Here is a 12,952-nt window from a genome sequence, read left to right as displayed (position 1 = left end):
ATTGGCTTGATTGTTCATTTGACTTTCAGATACATTTAACCTATTGAAGACCTGCTGCTCATTTTCTGATTCAAGAGCCAGATCTAATTGGCTAATATCATTAATAAAATTACTTTCTTCCTGCACAGATCGCTTTCCAAGGGCTCTGTGTCATAAATCAGTGCTTGTGTCGGCAATAGGCAAAAAAGCTTTGATGGTCTTATTGCTAGGGCCACCTTTCAGTGTTCTCATTTTTCTACCGTCCATGGGAACTGATTTATGAGGAACTGAAACAGATACTCCATGAGCAAGTGAGCCAGCTAATTGCCTTTTAGGAGCTGTGCATAAGGGCAAAGGAGCAAAGGGACCTCGTAGTAGCGCGCAAAGGGATTACCGGCACTGGTGTCATTACCGGTGCCTGGTATCCCTTTGCGCCCACCTTGTAATGAGGGCCAATGTCTTTGTTTTGTTTGGGACTGCCCTTTAGAGCAGCACTTTCACTACTGGAAAGGAAAGCCCGTTATCACCCACAATCTGAGGGACATTAGGAACGTTGAGTTTTCCTACATTTCAATTAGCTACCACCTGGGAATGCTGAAACCTAGAGTTGCACTTTATGTGTCCTCACTGTTTGTTATTTTGGCCCCACCACAATCCCAAATAAAGAACATTCAAACTTAATATTAGAGTTAGTCTGGTCTTTTGATCCATGTCACCGACATGACAGGGCCTATGCGGGGAGGAAACAAGATTTGGTCTGCCTCCAGCATTAAGCAATTCACACAATTTAAATCTAAGACTGTAAAAGGGAAAACCTCTGGTAGTACTGTTATAATCTGGGATCGGCCTCGCACTTAACTGCACACCAATATTGGATTTAAAGCCCCAACCGTTGGGAGACTTTGTTGACCCCAGGGTGCTGGACGATGTTTCTTGAGTAAAATATATGAACTACATTGGTGGATCATAGGTCTTTGGAGATGCAAAGTTGCTCAGTGAGGTATCTTGGGGACAACTTCAGGATAACAGCTTTGCGGATGATACAGCAGGATTTGAAGATGATACAAGCTTGCAGCAGGAGCCAGTAGAGTTCAATGAGGGTTGGGTGATGTGGTCAAATTTGCAAAGTCCTTTGATGAGTCATGCTGCAGCATTTAGAACACATCTAAGGGATGCCAGTCACTGGAAGGACTTTTAGAAGGGCATTTCCAATCCAGTTGGGAGAGGACCAAGCCTTGAAAAGCAGATCTGAAGTTTTTTCTGAGATGTACGGCTTGATTTTCCACAGGAGCAACAGTTGTTACCAAGCCATTTGTGTCTTCCTTCATATGTGCTGCTTGAAAGAGAGATGCCTGTCCATGTTGAATCCAAGGGTCAGCAGGGGTTTGAAGCCTTCCAGGCTCACATTGGAGAGCCATGTCTGGATGTCGGGCTGTTCTCTGTTGTTGGTCAGCAATAGGAATTCAGTCTTGGAGGGGTTGAGCTTCATGTAAGCACTGGACATCCAAACTGGATCAATGTGAAGCAACCTTGAGCCTGTGGATGTCTTCGATGAAGGATATCTTGGGGTAGAACTGCGTGTCATCTGAGTATTGGCGGATGTGGATGTTGTATGGAGCGAGGAGGGCTCTGAGCAGTTCCTTGTAAAAGTTGAAGATCACGGGGTAGAGGAGATAGATCGTTGCAGGACTCCACAGGTGATGGGTAGAGTTGGTGATCTGGATGAATCCATTTGGAAGAATTGATGGCAGTTAGCAAGGTAGAGCCCTGATCCTATCTCGGCTAGACTACTGCAATGCACTCTACATTGGGGCCAACAAAGCTACTATCCAAAAGATCTAAATCCTTCAAAACAGCGCCCTAAGAGCAGCTCTTGGCATGCCCAAAAGGTCACACATCTCCGCGTTAAGGCGTCAAAACAATTGGCTCTCTACCCTTAACAAGATCCAACTAAAAACAGCCTCCCTTACACACAAGGCTCTGAACAATGCTGCCCCCAGCTATCTCACTAACAGAGATTCCAAAGAAGATCCTCCACTAGACTCTCAAGACTTATCAATACCAACTGCATCACCATCCCCAGATTTAGGCTCGTCAAGGTGGGTGGAAATAGCTTCCACGTCAAAGCTGCCCAATTATGGAACTCCCTACCACACCACATTAGAGAAGACCAATCTTACCCTAAGTTCCGACAAAGCTACATCAACTGGCTCAAGTCGAATGACATCTAACTGCCCCCCTCCACCTATCCCTAGTCTGGATCCTACTCCAGTACCTCCACTTCCACTTGTCTATATGCTAACATGTATCACACCTATTCGCTGTTACTGGCACCATGTAAGATACTGTAACCAACTTGTATATATTGTATATATTTTATTGTGTAATCACCACTGTTATGCTAAATATGTAACCTGTCAAACAAGCTTCACATTTTCTGTAACTGCTGCGCCCTGTTACCCCTGGGTCTGGTGCACATTACAAATGAATAACTTAACTAAACTAAACTAAACTAGGATTTGAACCAGGTAAGGCCAATCTTGTTGATCCCCAAGCAACAATGTAGAATTTCATTGATTGTCTGGTGGTCTACTGTATCGAATGCTCCTCAGTGGTTGAGGAGAACCAGAAGGTACGGGTGGCCTTCATCAATTATGTTAAGGGCAATGTCGAATACTAGATGTTTCAGCGCTGCCTCTGGGTCGGAAGCCATATGGCAGGACTGAAAAAGGTTGTTGTATTTGATATGTTGTAGAAGTTTTGTGCCTACTGTTTTATCATGAATCTTACCTAGGAAAGGAAGATGGATGATAGGGCGATAATAGCTGAGGTCATCAGGGTCCAGTGTTGGTTTCTTGAGAAGCAGAAGGATTTGTTTGTTCTTGAGGGTCGATGAGGAAGGTGCCTTGTGTGAGGGGGCTGTTGATTCTCAGGTAAGGGAGGAGTGCTTCAGTCAGAAGGGTCTTGAGTACAAAATCAGAGAGGAAGTCGTCCACATTCAATGTGGCCCAGGGAAATGCTAAGGTGGCAGTGAGGTTTTCCATGATGATTGTCTTGAATGTTTTCTTTGCAGTGATGGTTTTGTGAGATGGCATTTGTAGTGTGCTGTCAGTGGTACCATTGCTGTAAATGTGCTGCCGGATCATGCTGAATTTGAAGAAAGAGTCAATGGTGGAGGGTGTTTCGATAAGTGCAATATGGGTCAGTTGACCATAGGGTTGATGCAGTGTTTGATGGCTTTGAAGAGGGCTCTTCTTTCATTGTTGACCCTGGCTATGGTGTTTTGGTAGTAGTTGGCCTTGAAGTGGTGGCCAGTCTGCTGTCTGTAGCACAAGGTTCTTTGAGCAGGGCGATGCCGGATACCCTGCAGCCAAACCTTTTCTTGTTTTCTGATGTTTCTTGAAATTACTATGTTGCAGGGGTTTAGGCTTGAGGGTGCGTTGTTTCACTGCGGCATGGCGATTGCTGTTGGTTGTGAGGGTTGTGTTGAGTTCTTGGAGAAGCAAGTCGCAGTCCTGTTTCGTCTGCAGCAGATCAGCTCATGTTAGGTGGAGGGTGGCAAGGTCTTACTGGAAAGTTCTTGAATGATCTGAAAGCTTGTTTGCTACTTTTCAGATGGGTGAATTTGGCTAGGATTCTGGGCCTAATGTCAAAGGGGATTTCTAGATGGTCTGACCACTCCAGCAGTATTGGTCAGCTATGATGGATGGTGGACAGGGCAGTGATGATGAGGTCCAGGATATTAACTTTCCTGTGAGTTGGGTCTTTCATATTCTTTATGAGGTTCAGAGTGTCGAGAAGACAGTGCAGGTCTTCTTTCATTGACTTGGTTGCTGGTGGGAACATGTTGGTGACCAAGATTGTGTAATCTCCGATGGAGGATGTTGAGGGATTGGGTGGTCTGTAGATGAGATGGTATGTGACTATGTCCATTGGGAAGAGTGTAAAGTCGAAGCAAAGTTTTTTGAAGAAGCCGATGGTGGCAGCATCCAGTTGGGTGGGTGCCCTTGATGCTTCGTGAATGACGACGAGGACGCCGCCCATCTTGTTTAGATGGTCTTGATGTAGAATTCTGTAGTATTGTGAGGAGGACGTCTAAGATGTGGTGGAGTCCGATGTCATCCAGCTCTCGGTAATGAAGATGGCATCCAAGTCATGTGTGGTGAGCAGATCGCGATTTCTGTGGGGTGGTCAATTGCTTAGCAGACATTGCCGAGCATCGGTTTTCGTGTAGTCGTGGATGATGGAGTGCTGATGGAGTTGATGGTGACACAGGGAGGTGTTTTTTTCAGTTAGAGTCCCCTGGTCTGGATGGCCAATTTACCCTGTTTTAAAAAAAGGGTTGTATGTTGTTTTATCAAAGTAAATTAGTCTACAGTAATTTACTGCGACAGAATTACTTTGGGCCTCATTACACGTTGTGCGCTAAAAACTGCAAATTAGCGGCATGGCGCTATTAACGTGTCCGCCCTCGCAAGAGGGCGCTAATGGCGTACCATTACGAGTACGCGGACACGAGCATAGCGCCATGCCGTTAATGACCCTACCGCCATGCCGCTAAAGTCCCCAAAAAGTCATTTACCGCCTTCCGCGAAAGTGCAGCTAGCACCTCCGCCCTCGCGCCATTAGCGGTCACCGCTATTAGCGGTGACTGTTAAATTGCGGAACCGGAAATAGCGTCATCGCACAGGAACGGGAAAGGCCATCTTTAAAAACACAATCCATTGCCATTCTCTGCCCCCTGGACCTGTTTTGAGTTGGGAGCTGTGCAAATTCATCTGGGACACCTGCATCATGCCCAAGGCTCTGAAGAAAACCAGTGACAGGCAGCGCAAGGAAAAATATACCAATGAGGAATTGGTCATGTTAACACAGACCCTTGCAGAGCATGCAGAGGTAGTCTTTGCAAATGACATGCGCCGGCCAACCTTGCTGAAGAAAAAATCCATCTGGGAGGAGGTAGCACTCAAAGTCAGTGCTGTGGGCACCAGCACGCGCACCGTGCGCGAATGCAAGAAGAGGTGGGACGACCTCTGGCTGCGGGTGAGGGGCATCCTGGCTGAGAACCACCGCATTGCCAGTGCCGGTGGAGATGGCTCACCAATCCGGATGAAGGAATGGGAGGAGACATGCGCAAACATGATTGCCGTTGAATCCATTGATGGAGTGGGCAACATGGAGATCGGCGTGGCTACCACTTCAGATGGAGGTGAGTGTACACATGACAGGATGCGGTGTGAATGTACTGTTACCCCCGTATGTGAGCACAGACTCCTCTCATGCATGGACACACATCCACACATGCATCCATCCCTCACCATGTCAGTGTCAGACCCAAACACACACACATGCACACATCACCAGAGACAAGTCCCAAACACACCCATGCATGGATGAGGCACTGAACTGGCACATCACCTGCATCCACAACCACTGAGTCCCAATGGCCACAACTGCATCATTCATGTAATCTTCATTAAGTAAATTGAATCGCAACCAATGATATCCCCCTTCTCGTCCCTCACAGGCTCACATACAGATGGGGAGGATGCCGCTGATGCATCAAGGGCACCAGCTACATGCAAGATGGCAAGGGCACAGGAGCCGGAGGATACCCCAACAACATCCAGGGGCAAGGGGGCAAGGGCACACCTGACGGGTAGGAAACATTGTCATGGTGCCACTGCCAGGGCAGTAGTAGCTGCACCACCAACTGCGGCCCCACCACCGGAGGTGAACCCACTGGCACCAATGCCAGCCACCGAGTGACCACCATCAGCTGCGGCTAGCTCCGCTGGTGAGGCAGCCGCCACTGCCCCCTATCCGATCCAGAGGACACCCTAGGCCAGCACATGGAGATGCACACCCCAAGCCCCCCTAGAACCCTAGCGCCTGTGCCATTCTAGACCCCTGGGTCTGATGGGACTGTTGAGGACACCAACCCTGCAATCATGTCCCCCATGTTACCATCACCTGCTGCAGTGGATGCATCGGAGGGCACAGCATCCAGTGCACGGTCACCCAGCACTGCCCCCCAACTCACCACCATCCTGCAGCGCCAAAACGAGCTGATTGTGCTGGTCGGCCAGCATGTTGAGGAGGCTGCCAATCTCAGAGAGAACATTGTCGAGGCGGCGAGGCACTGCACTGAGCGGATGGACGCCAACACCGACAGGCTATGCGATGAGATAGCGAGGCTCAGGGAGGTCCTTGTCCGCATGGCTGACACTATGGACCGCCACTTTTCCCAACAAGGCCAGTCTGCCCCGTCCTCATCTTCCGGGTCGAGACAAACAAGCCCCCTCAGGCGCTCATCGCGCACCATCAGGCGCACGTCTGGCAACCCTCAAGATCCTTTCAAGGACAATGGAAAATAGGGGGTTGATGGAGATTCCTCTATATGCATTGTCCAGGGAATACATGGCAGACACATGAGGGACTGTAGTGGGGGGTGGTGGGAAGGGTGTTATGGGTCTGTTGTGGGGGGTGGTGGGAAGGGTGTTATGGGTCTGTTGTGGGGGGTGGTGGGAAGGGTGTTATGGGTCTGTTGTGGGGGGTGGTGGGAAGGGTGTTATGGGTCTGTTGTGGGGGGTGGTGGGAAGGGTGTTATGGGTCTGTTGTGAGGGGGGAAGGGTGGTGGGATGTTTTTGGGCTTGCACTACTACACCTTTATGTCACTCAATACACTGGTTTCTGATCATAACACAGGCTTGGACATCTTCATTGTGTGTGTGTACTTTATTGGCGACAAGGTCCATTGCGTGCTTCAAAACATACACCAGTGCATTACCCCCCATATCCATGTGACAGTACGGAAAAATGTTCCTCAGAATATTTGGTTGATCAGATGCTGTCTCACAGCACGCCCCTCCTGGCCCTCCCCTCTTGCAACACCTGCATCCCCTTCACCTCCGTCCTCATCACCATCATCATCCTCATCAGGTGCTTCTATTTCAACGTCAGGGGGCAGTGGCACATTCCGTCTGATACACATATTGTGCAGTATGACACATGCCATGGTGATCTTGCCCACCTTCTCATGTCCATACAGGAGAGCACCACCAGACCTGCTAATGCACCTAAAACGTGACTTCAAAAGTCCAAAAGTCTGCTCGATCTCGATGCGGGTATGGGTATGTGCACGATTGTATTCCTCCTCGTGCCTGTTCTGTAGGTTCCGTACAGGTGTGAGGAGCCAGGTCTTCAGGGGATAGCCCGCATCACCTGTATGGGGGAATGAACGGGGTCCTGTTACTGTTCACCTCAAGATCGGCCTGTTCACATCACACAAATTGACATTGCATTGTGATTCAAGTACTGAAATGACAGCATACATGCAGATGGTCTGTGTGACAGCAACGTGCAAGGGGGAGGTCGACCCTGCAAGTAGAAATGCCACATTCATGCCTCCAACAGTAATTGACATGTCCTGGGTGAGGCCAGGTCTTAGGTGTCCCTGGCCAATCCAAATTAGGTAACACACTGCTAGTGTACTGACATCCTGACGCCGATGTTGCCATGCTGTGAAGCATCACTTCAGTGGTGCCATAGGTGTGTGGTTCAGTGCTATGTCTAGGGGTGATCCCTTTGCATACATTCAAGGGCGCGTTTCTGAATTGATGTTGTGCTGCACTGATTCTGTATTACGGTCTTGACGCCATGTTGCTGATTTGTGTTATATGTGGCGTGGCATGATGTACAATGTGGATGGATGTGTGATATTTTGCAACCTGCATTGTTCTCAATGTTGTGCACCTTCGAATTGCATGTGGGTTCTTCTCAAGTACATCGTGGCCTTCCCTGAAGGACATTGGCGTACATCTGTATGTCCATTTTCCCTACGGACGCCAGTCAACACCCAGTTGGAGTATGTATCTCTCCCCCCCCCCCCCATTCACACCCAGTTGGAGTATGTATCTCTCCCCCCCCCATTCACACCCAGTTGGAGTATGTATCTCTCCCCCCCCCCCAAATCACGCTGCCATGTGCTTGCCCTGCTACTCACCAAGTAGCCACGAACGTTGTCCGGTGTGTCGCTCCATGTAGCGTGGGATAGTTGAGTTCCGCAGAACCATGGAATCATGTGTTGATCCTGGGAATCTGGCACAGCAATGTGTGATTATCTTGTGGCGTCACATACCATTTGGACATTGATAGAGTGGAATTGCTTCCTGTTTCGGTACACTACTTCATTGTGATGTGGGACCACCAATTCCACATGGGTACAGTCGATGGCCCCGATGCAACTTGGAATGCCTGCCAGTGAATAGAAGCCAACTTTTGTGTTTGCAATCTCCTGGGCAGTCTGTGGCATGGATATGTGTTCAGGTGCATGCTTCAGGAGTGCATCGAGTACCTGGTTCAGCGTGCGTGAGAATACTGGTTGTGAGATGCCATGCATCTGTCCCACTGTATGCTGATAGGTGCCTGTGGCCAGGAAGTGGAGCACACTCACCACCTTCAGTAGCGGGGGGATGGCAGTTCTGAGGTCTATGAGGCTCACAATGTCGTCGTGGATCATGTCCACGATTCTGGTGATGGTAGCCCTGTCCAGACGGTACAGGGTGTGTATCTGCTCAGGGGTCAGGTTGAATGGAATGGCTATGATCCTGGGTATTGGTGGGTGCCTCTGTGGTATGATTAGGTGCCGTTGTGGTGCCTGCTGTGCCTGTCTTGCCCTCCTCCTCCTCCTCCTCCTCCTCCTCCTCCTGCGTCTCCTTTGTGCTGCCTGTTGTTGTAGCAGCTGCGCTGCAATGAGGTCCTCCAGGCCATGTAATGCTGCCAGTATTGGAACCATCTTGGTGTGGGGAGGGGTGTGGGAAGGGGCGTGGTGTGCTCTTTTTGAGCTGCCACAGTCTCCATTGCCTTCACCTGTGCTGCTTTGGTCCACCTGTGGCAGGTGGGAACACTGCTCATTTCCCTTAACGGGTGGTCCGCGATGCCGGTATTTGCACCATGGTGGTAAGGGGTTTGGGGGGATTTACCATGCCACTATTAGCATGTGCACTGGCCTTGTGATGCTGTGCTAATAGCGGCATGGCGTAATTAACGGGATGGAGGGTCGCGCGCCCGCGGCCTGCCCGCTATTAGTGGCACCGTAATTAGCGGTGCCGCTAATAGCAGTGTGCCGGGTCGTGATCCACATGGGGATTTAACGTTACCCGTAATACATTACCAGTAACGTTAAATCCCTACCGCCATCCGTGTAATGAGGCCCTTTGTCTTTTTTTGCATTTTCTTTTTAATGTGTGTGCCCCTACACTCTCCTCATCCTTTGACTACTGTCACCACTCTACCCACCCCACCCTCCCTATACCTCCTAGCCCTTAAAACAAATATTTATATTTACCTCGTCACTCAGTAATTCTTTCGAAGTAAATTAGTATGGAGTCATTTACTTTGATAAAACAACTGCACACCTTAAATTTATTTTTCAAGATTGCTTACTCCCCCATATGGTAGAATTATATAATAGCTTTTAGGAAACGAGGCCCAAGAATGGAAGAATCAACAATGTCCCTAATTGTAAACCCATAGGCTGTCCCCCAACTTGGCACCTGCTACTGCCCCTTTGCAGTGTTAAATTATGGTGCTAGTATTTACTCAAACTTGTTGTTGAGAGGTCCGGCCCCGCAAATCCTTATGCAGACACTGACCAAATGGGATTTGTCTTTGGAAGGCATGCCCAGGACAATATCTGTAGTGTATTGGATGCAGTTGACATTTTAAAACAATCGGGATCCTCTTTGCCCTACTCTCAGTCGACTTTGAAAAAGGACTGGGTCCTCCCTTTAATAAATTTACTTTTGGTCCTAACTTCACCTAATATATGGAAGTGAACCTTTGCCCCAGACTAGGGTCTGAATGAATAATCTGACATCAGAATCAGTTACAATAACCAGGGGGGCTAAGCAAAGATGTCCTGTGTCCCTCCTGGTTTTTGCCCTACCACAGAACCTCTGGCCCAAGAAATCACAGACAGGACTTGACTTAAGAGCTACACTCCATGGTCATAAACAAAGACCTGAATACCTTTGGTTGGGTTTATTCCCTGCACATCTCGTATAGCCCTTTCTTGCTTGAAATCTGTCTTCATGTCTTCTGAGTCTTTTTATAGGAAGTTTGCTTAATCTTCTTCTTTGAATAGTGTGTAGGGGCAGCGAACTAACACGTCTTCATCTCCCCCTTTCAAGATGGGATGTATTCCCCTTTTCTGACCCATTAAAATGGGATTCATTGATTTATTCCCTATTTCTGAGCCAGTGAACTGCATCAGGGGAAAGGAAGCTAGTCTGGTTCCTCGCAGCCCTAATAAACAGTTGACCACGAGGGAGAGTCTCCTATGTTACACCTTTTAGAAGATTAAGCAAACTTCCTATGGTATGACTCGGAAGGCCGAAGGCATGAACACAGGATCAAAATGTAAAAGGGTTTATCGAGATGTGAAGATAATAACCTCAACCAAAGACATTCATGCCTTTGTTTCCGACCATGGAGTGGAGCTCCTCACATGTTTTTTTCGAGTGAAGTCCTGCTCCTGATGAAAGTTCTGAAAGCAATGTTTGGGAACTGAAACATGAGCTGTTGTTTGGTGTTCTGTATATATGTATATACTGTTCATAGGTATGATTGTGTTTGTCTTTGAGTACCCTCAACTACGCAGAAGGATTGTGAGAACTTAGTTCTTAGCAAAGAAATAGCTAAACTGATCCCCCACCCTCCTTCCATGACTCCAGTGTTGTGCTCCTAGAAGATGTTGATGAAACCAGTTTCTACAGACGGGGCTGCCCGCAGTTGCAGCTATTTATGCAGATGTTTCAGGAAGCCCTATTGATGATAGCCTTTGCTGTGAAAATCTCCTAGGCCTCCCCCATTGCATCTTTTTTGTGCCAATTTATGGAGTAGACTAGTGATGAAACTCTGAAGAAGGAGTCCCACCCATATGTTGGCACCTTGTCTCCCTCCCTTTATCGAGCATGTAAACAACACCAAAGATATTGCTGTAATACATAGAGCTAAACTGTCAAAGATATTTTAGTCAAACTAGGCAGTTTGGGGATAAATAATGCATAATGGGTCTGGAGGATTTTATTTCAGTAGAAGTGGAACTGTTATTCTGCACTATACTGGTAATTGATGTTATGATGATTCACCTAAGATTACCAAATGTTTTACTCCTGTGATACCACATTTAGAAATGTGTTATGATTAAAATAAAAAAATAATGACTGCAGTACTCTAATAAAACTGCAAGATAAACTGCACGAAAATAAACCACGTGGTGTAGAAAAACAATAGAAAACGTGGACTTAAAATAACAAACACAATCAAGCCAAAAGAAGGCCTATGTAAACAAATAATTGAAAATCCCAAAAAAAGGCATAGTCCCTTGTCAGAGACCATATGGTCTGTTAAGTGTGGCAATTAGTGCAGTGCATTGCAGGAGTCTTTTTCCTCGGCAAAGCTTTGATATTTTAAAGCTGCAGCAGGTTGCTGGGGCCTGAAGACTGATGTAGCATTTTAGAATGGAAGTTACATCTTCAATGATGGCAGAGAATATTCACAGATTGTAAATCTAGGCAGGATATGCAGGTTACAGTAATGGATTCTGGAAAACCGGAAGGGTGAGAAGAGACTTGTGATGGGGAGGGTGGATGGAGGAAAGAATATCCGCGAAGCAAGAAGTCCTCAAGAACTGTAGAAGAGCTTATACGTAGAGGTGGCTAAGAGAGCTTGGCAAGCATTGTCAGAAGACCACTTCAAGGTGGTTAAGCTTGTGTTTGAAGATGGTCAACAAAGCAAAAGGATAATGAGGGCTGAGCGAAGTCAGGGGAGTGTTTGGTTGGAGCCAAGGAAGGGAAGGCTATAGAATGGGCGAATGAGAGGACCTCACTGAAGTTAAGAGCATTTGCGGTTGTGGAGTGGAGTGGAAAGAGAATGGGAGTGTGAGCTGGCTTCTTGAAGTTAGGAGAGCAAGTGGTGAATTTGTTGAAAAACGAGCACTATAGAATGAGTTTTATTTATCACTGAGAGACAGCCATGTCAGCCATGTCATACGGCTCCCTCTGCCCGTGCGCAGATTTCTTCTCGACTTTCACTAACAATCTTCCACTCTCTCTTCTTTGGTCTCCAGTTCTGAAAGGGAAGAAGCTGAGCCTCCCGATGCCAGTGTAACGACTCTCACTCCTCGACGTGGACGACAGCAGAGCTCCCCGCACATCTACTTTTGGGGTCTTTGCTACAGGGCGCAGAACCATGGCCATGGTCTCCGGCTCTGTGCAGGAAGGCTTTCCCCCGGGGTGCTGCTAAGGACACACATTGGCTCTTATGGTCCGAATTTTCAGATCGCTTTTTCTGCCGGGTTGGGTGTCTGAAAGAAGTACTTTTTTAGGAATATATTTATGTTTTCTATTCTTTCTTTGGGTGGGTGGCTGAACCCGTGAGAGGGTGCACAACTTGTGAACACACTAGATGTGTGGAGGGGCTGCATCGTTTTCAGACTGGGGTACATGTTGTACAGTTATGACGAAAAGGAATTCCGAGATGAGCATGTAGGGAAAACTCTCTTTTTTTCACTGTGTAATATTTTATTTGCTTTTTATGTAACACTGAACATTTTCAATAAAATCTGAATTCACCATCAACACCAAGAATTGGAAAAGCCTGTCCTTAATAATCTATAGAGACATCGCCAATTGTAATTTGCAGTTTGTTTGTTTTTTTAAAACTAAAAGCAATCTTCGGAGGGTGGTAGCTTTTTAGGCTAACGCATTTATGTTTGCCTCCTTATGCAGGTCCATTCTCTGGGGGGGGGGTGTGGGGGGGAGTCAGCTCTGACATTGGTATTGGGTTACCTGGGACTGTGGAGCTGTCTCTCCCCTCCATTTTACAACCTGGACTGGAGCAGCCTGTCTGGTGTGGTGTGGTTCTATGCTGCCTCTAGCTATGTGAACCAGCCTGTCCCAGTGAGATT

At 47.6% G+C, this 12,952-nt stretch overlaps 1 protein-coding gene across 1 annotated transcript in view; it reads left to right on the top strand.

Annotated features, from left to right (window-relative positions):
- The window catches only part of KDELR3 (KDEL endoplasmic reticulum protein retention receptor 3), a 79,390-nt gene extending 66,758 nt beyond the window's left edge, over positions 1-12,632 (top strand). The window contains exon 5 of the mRNA XM_069652974.1: positions 12,113-12,632. Coding sequence (XP_069509075.1) covers positions 12,113-12,153 — 41 coding nt within the window. The 3' untranslated portion in view covers positions 12,154-12,632. The remainder of the gene's footprint in view (positions 1-12,112) is intronic.
- The last annotated feature ends 320 nt before the right edge of the window (positions 12,633-12,952 follow it).

This window comes from Ambystoma mexicanum, chromosome 3q, assembly GCF_040938575.1.
Source record: "Ambystoma mexicanum isolate Mex_15411 chromosome 3q, UKY_AmexF1_1, whole genome shotgun sequence".
NCBI classification, from domain to species: Eukaryota; Metazoa; Chordata; class Amphibia; order Caudata; family Ambystomatidae; genus Ambystoma; species Ambystoma mexicanum.
The sequence above is the reverse complement of the archived record's forward strand: the minus strand, read 5'-3'. Positions and strand labels throughout refer to the sequence as shown.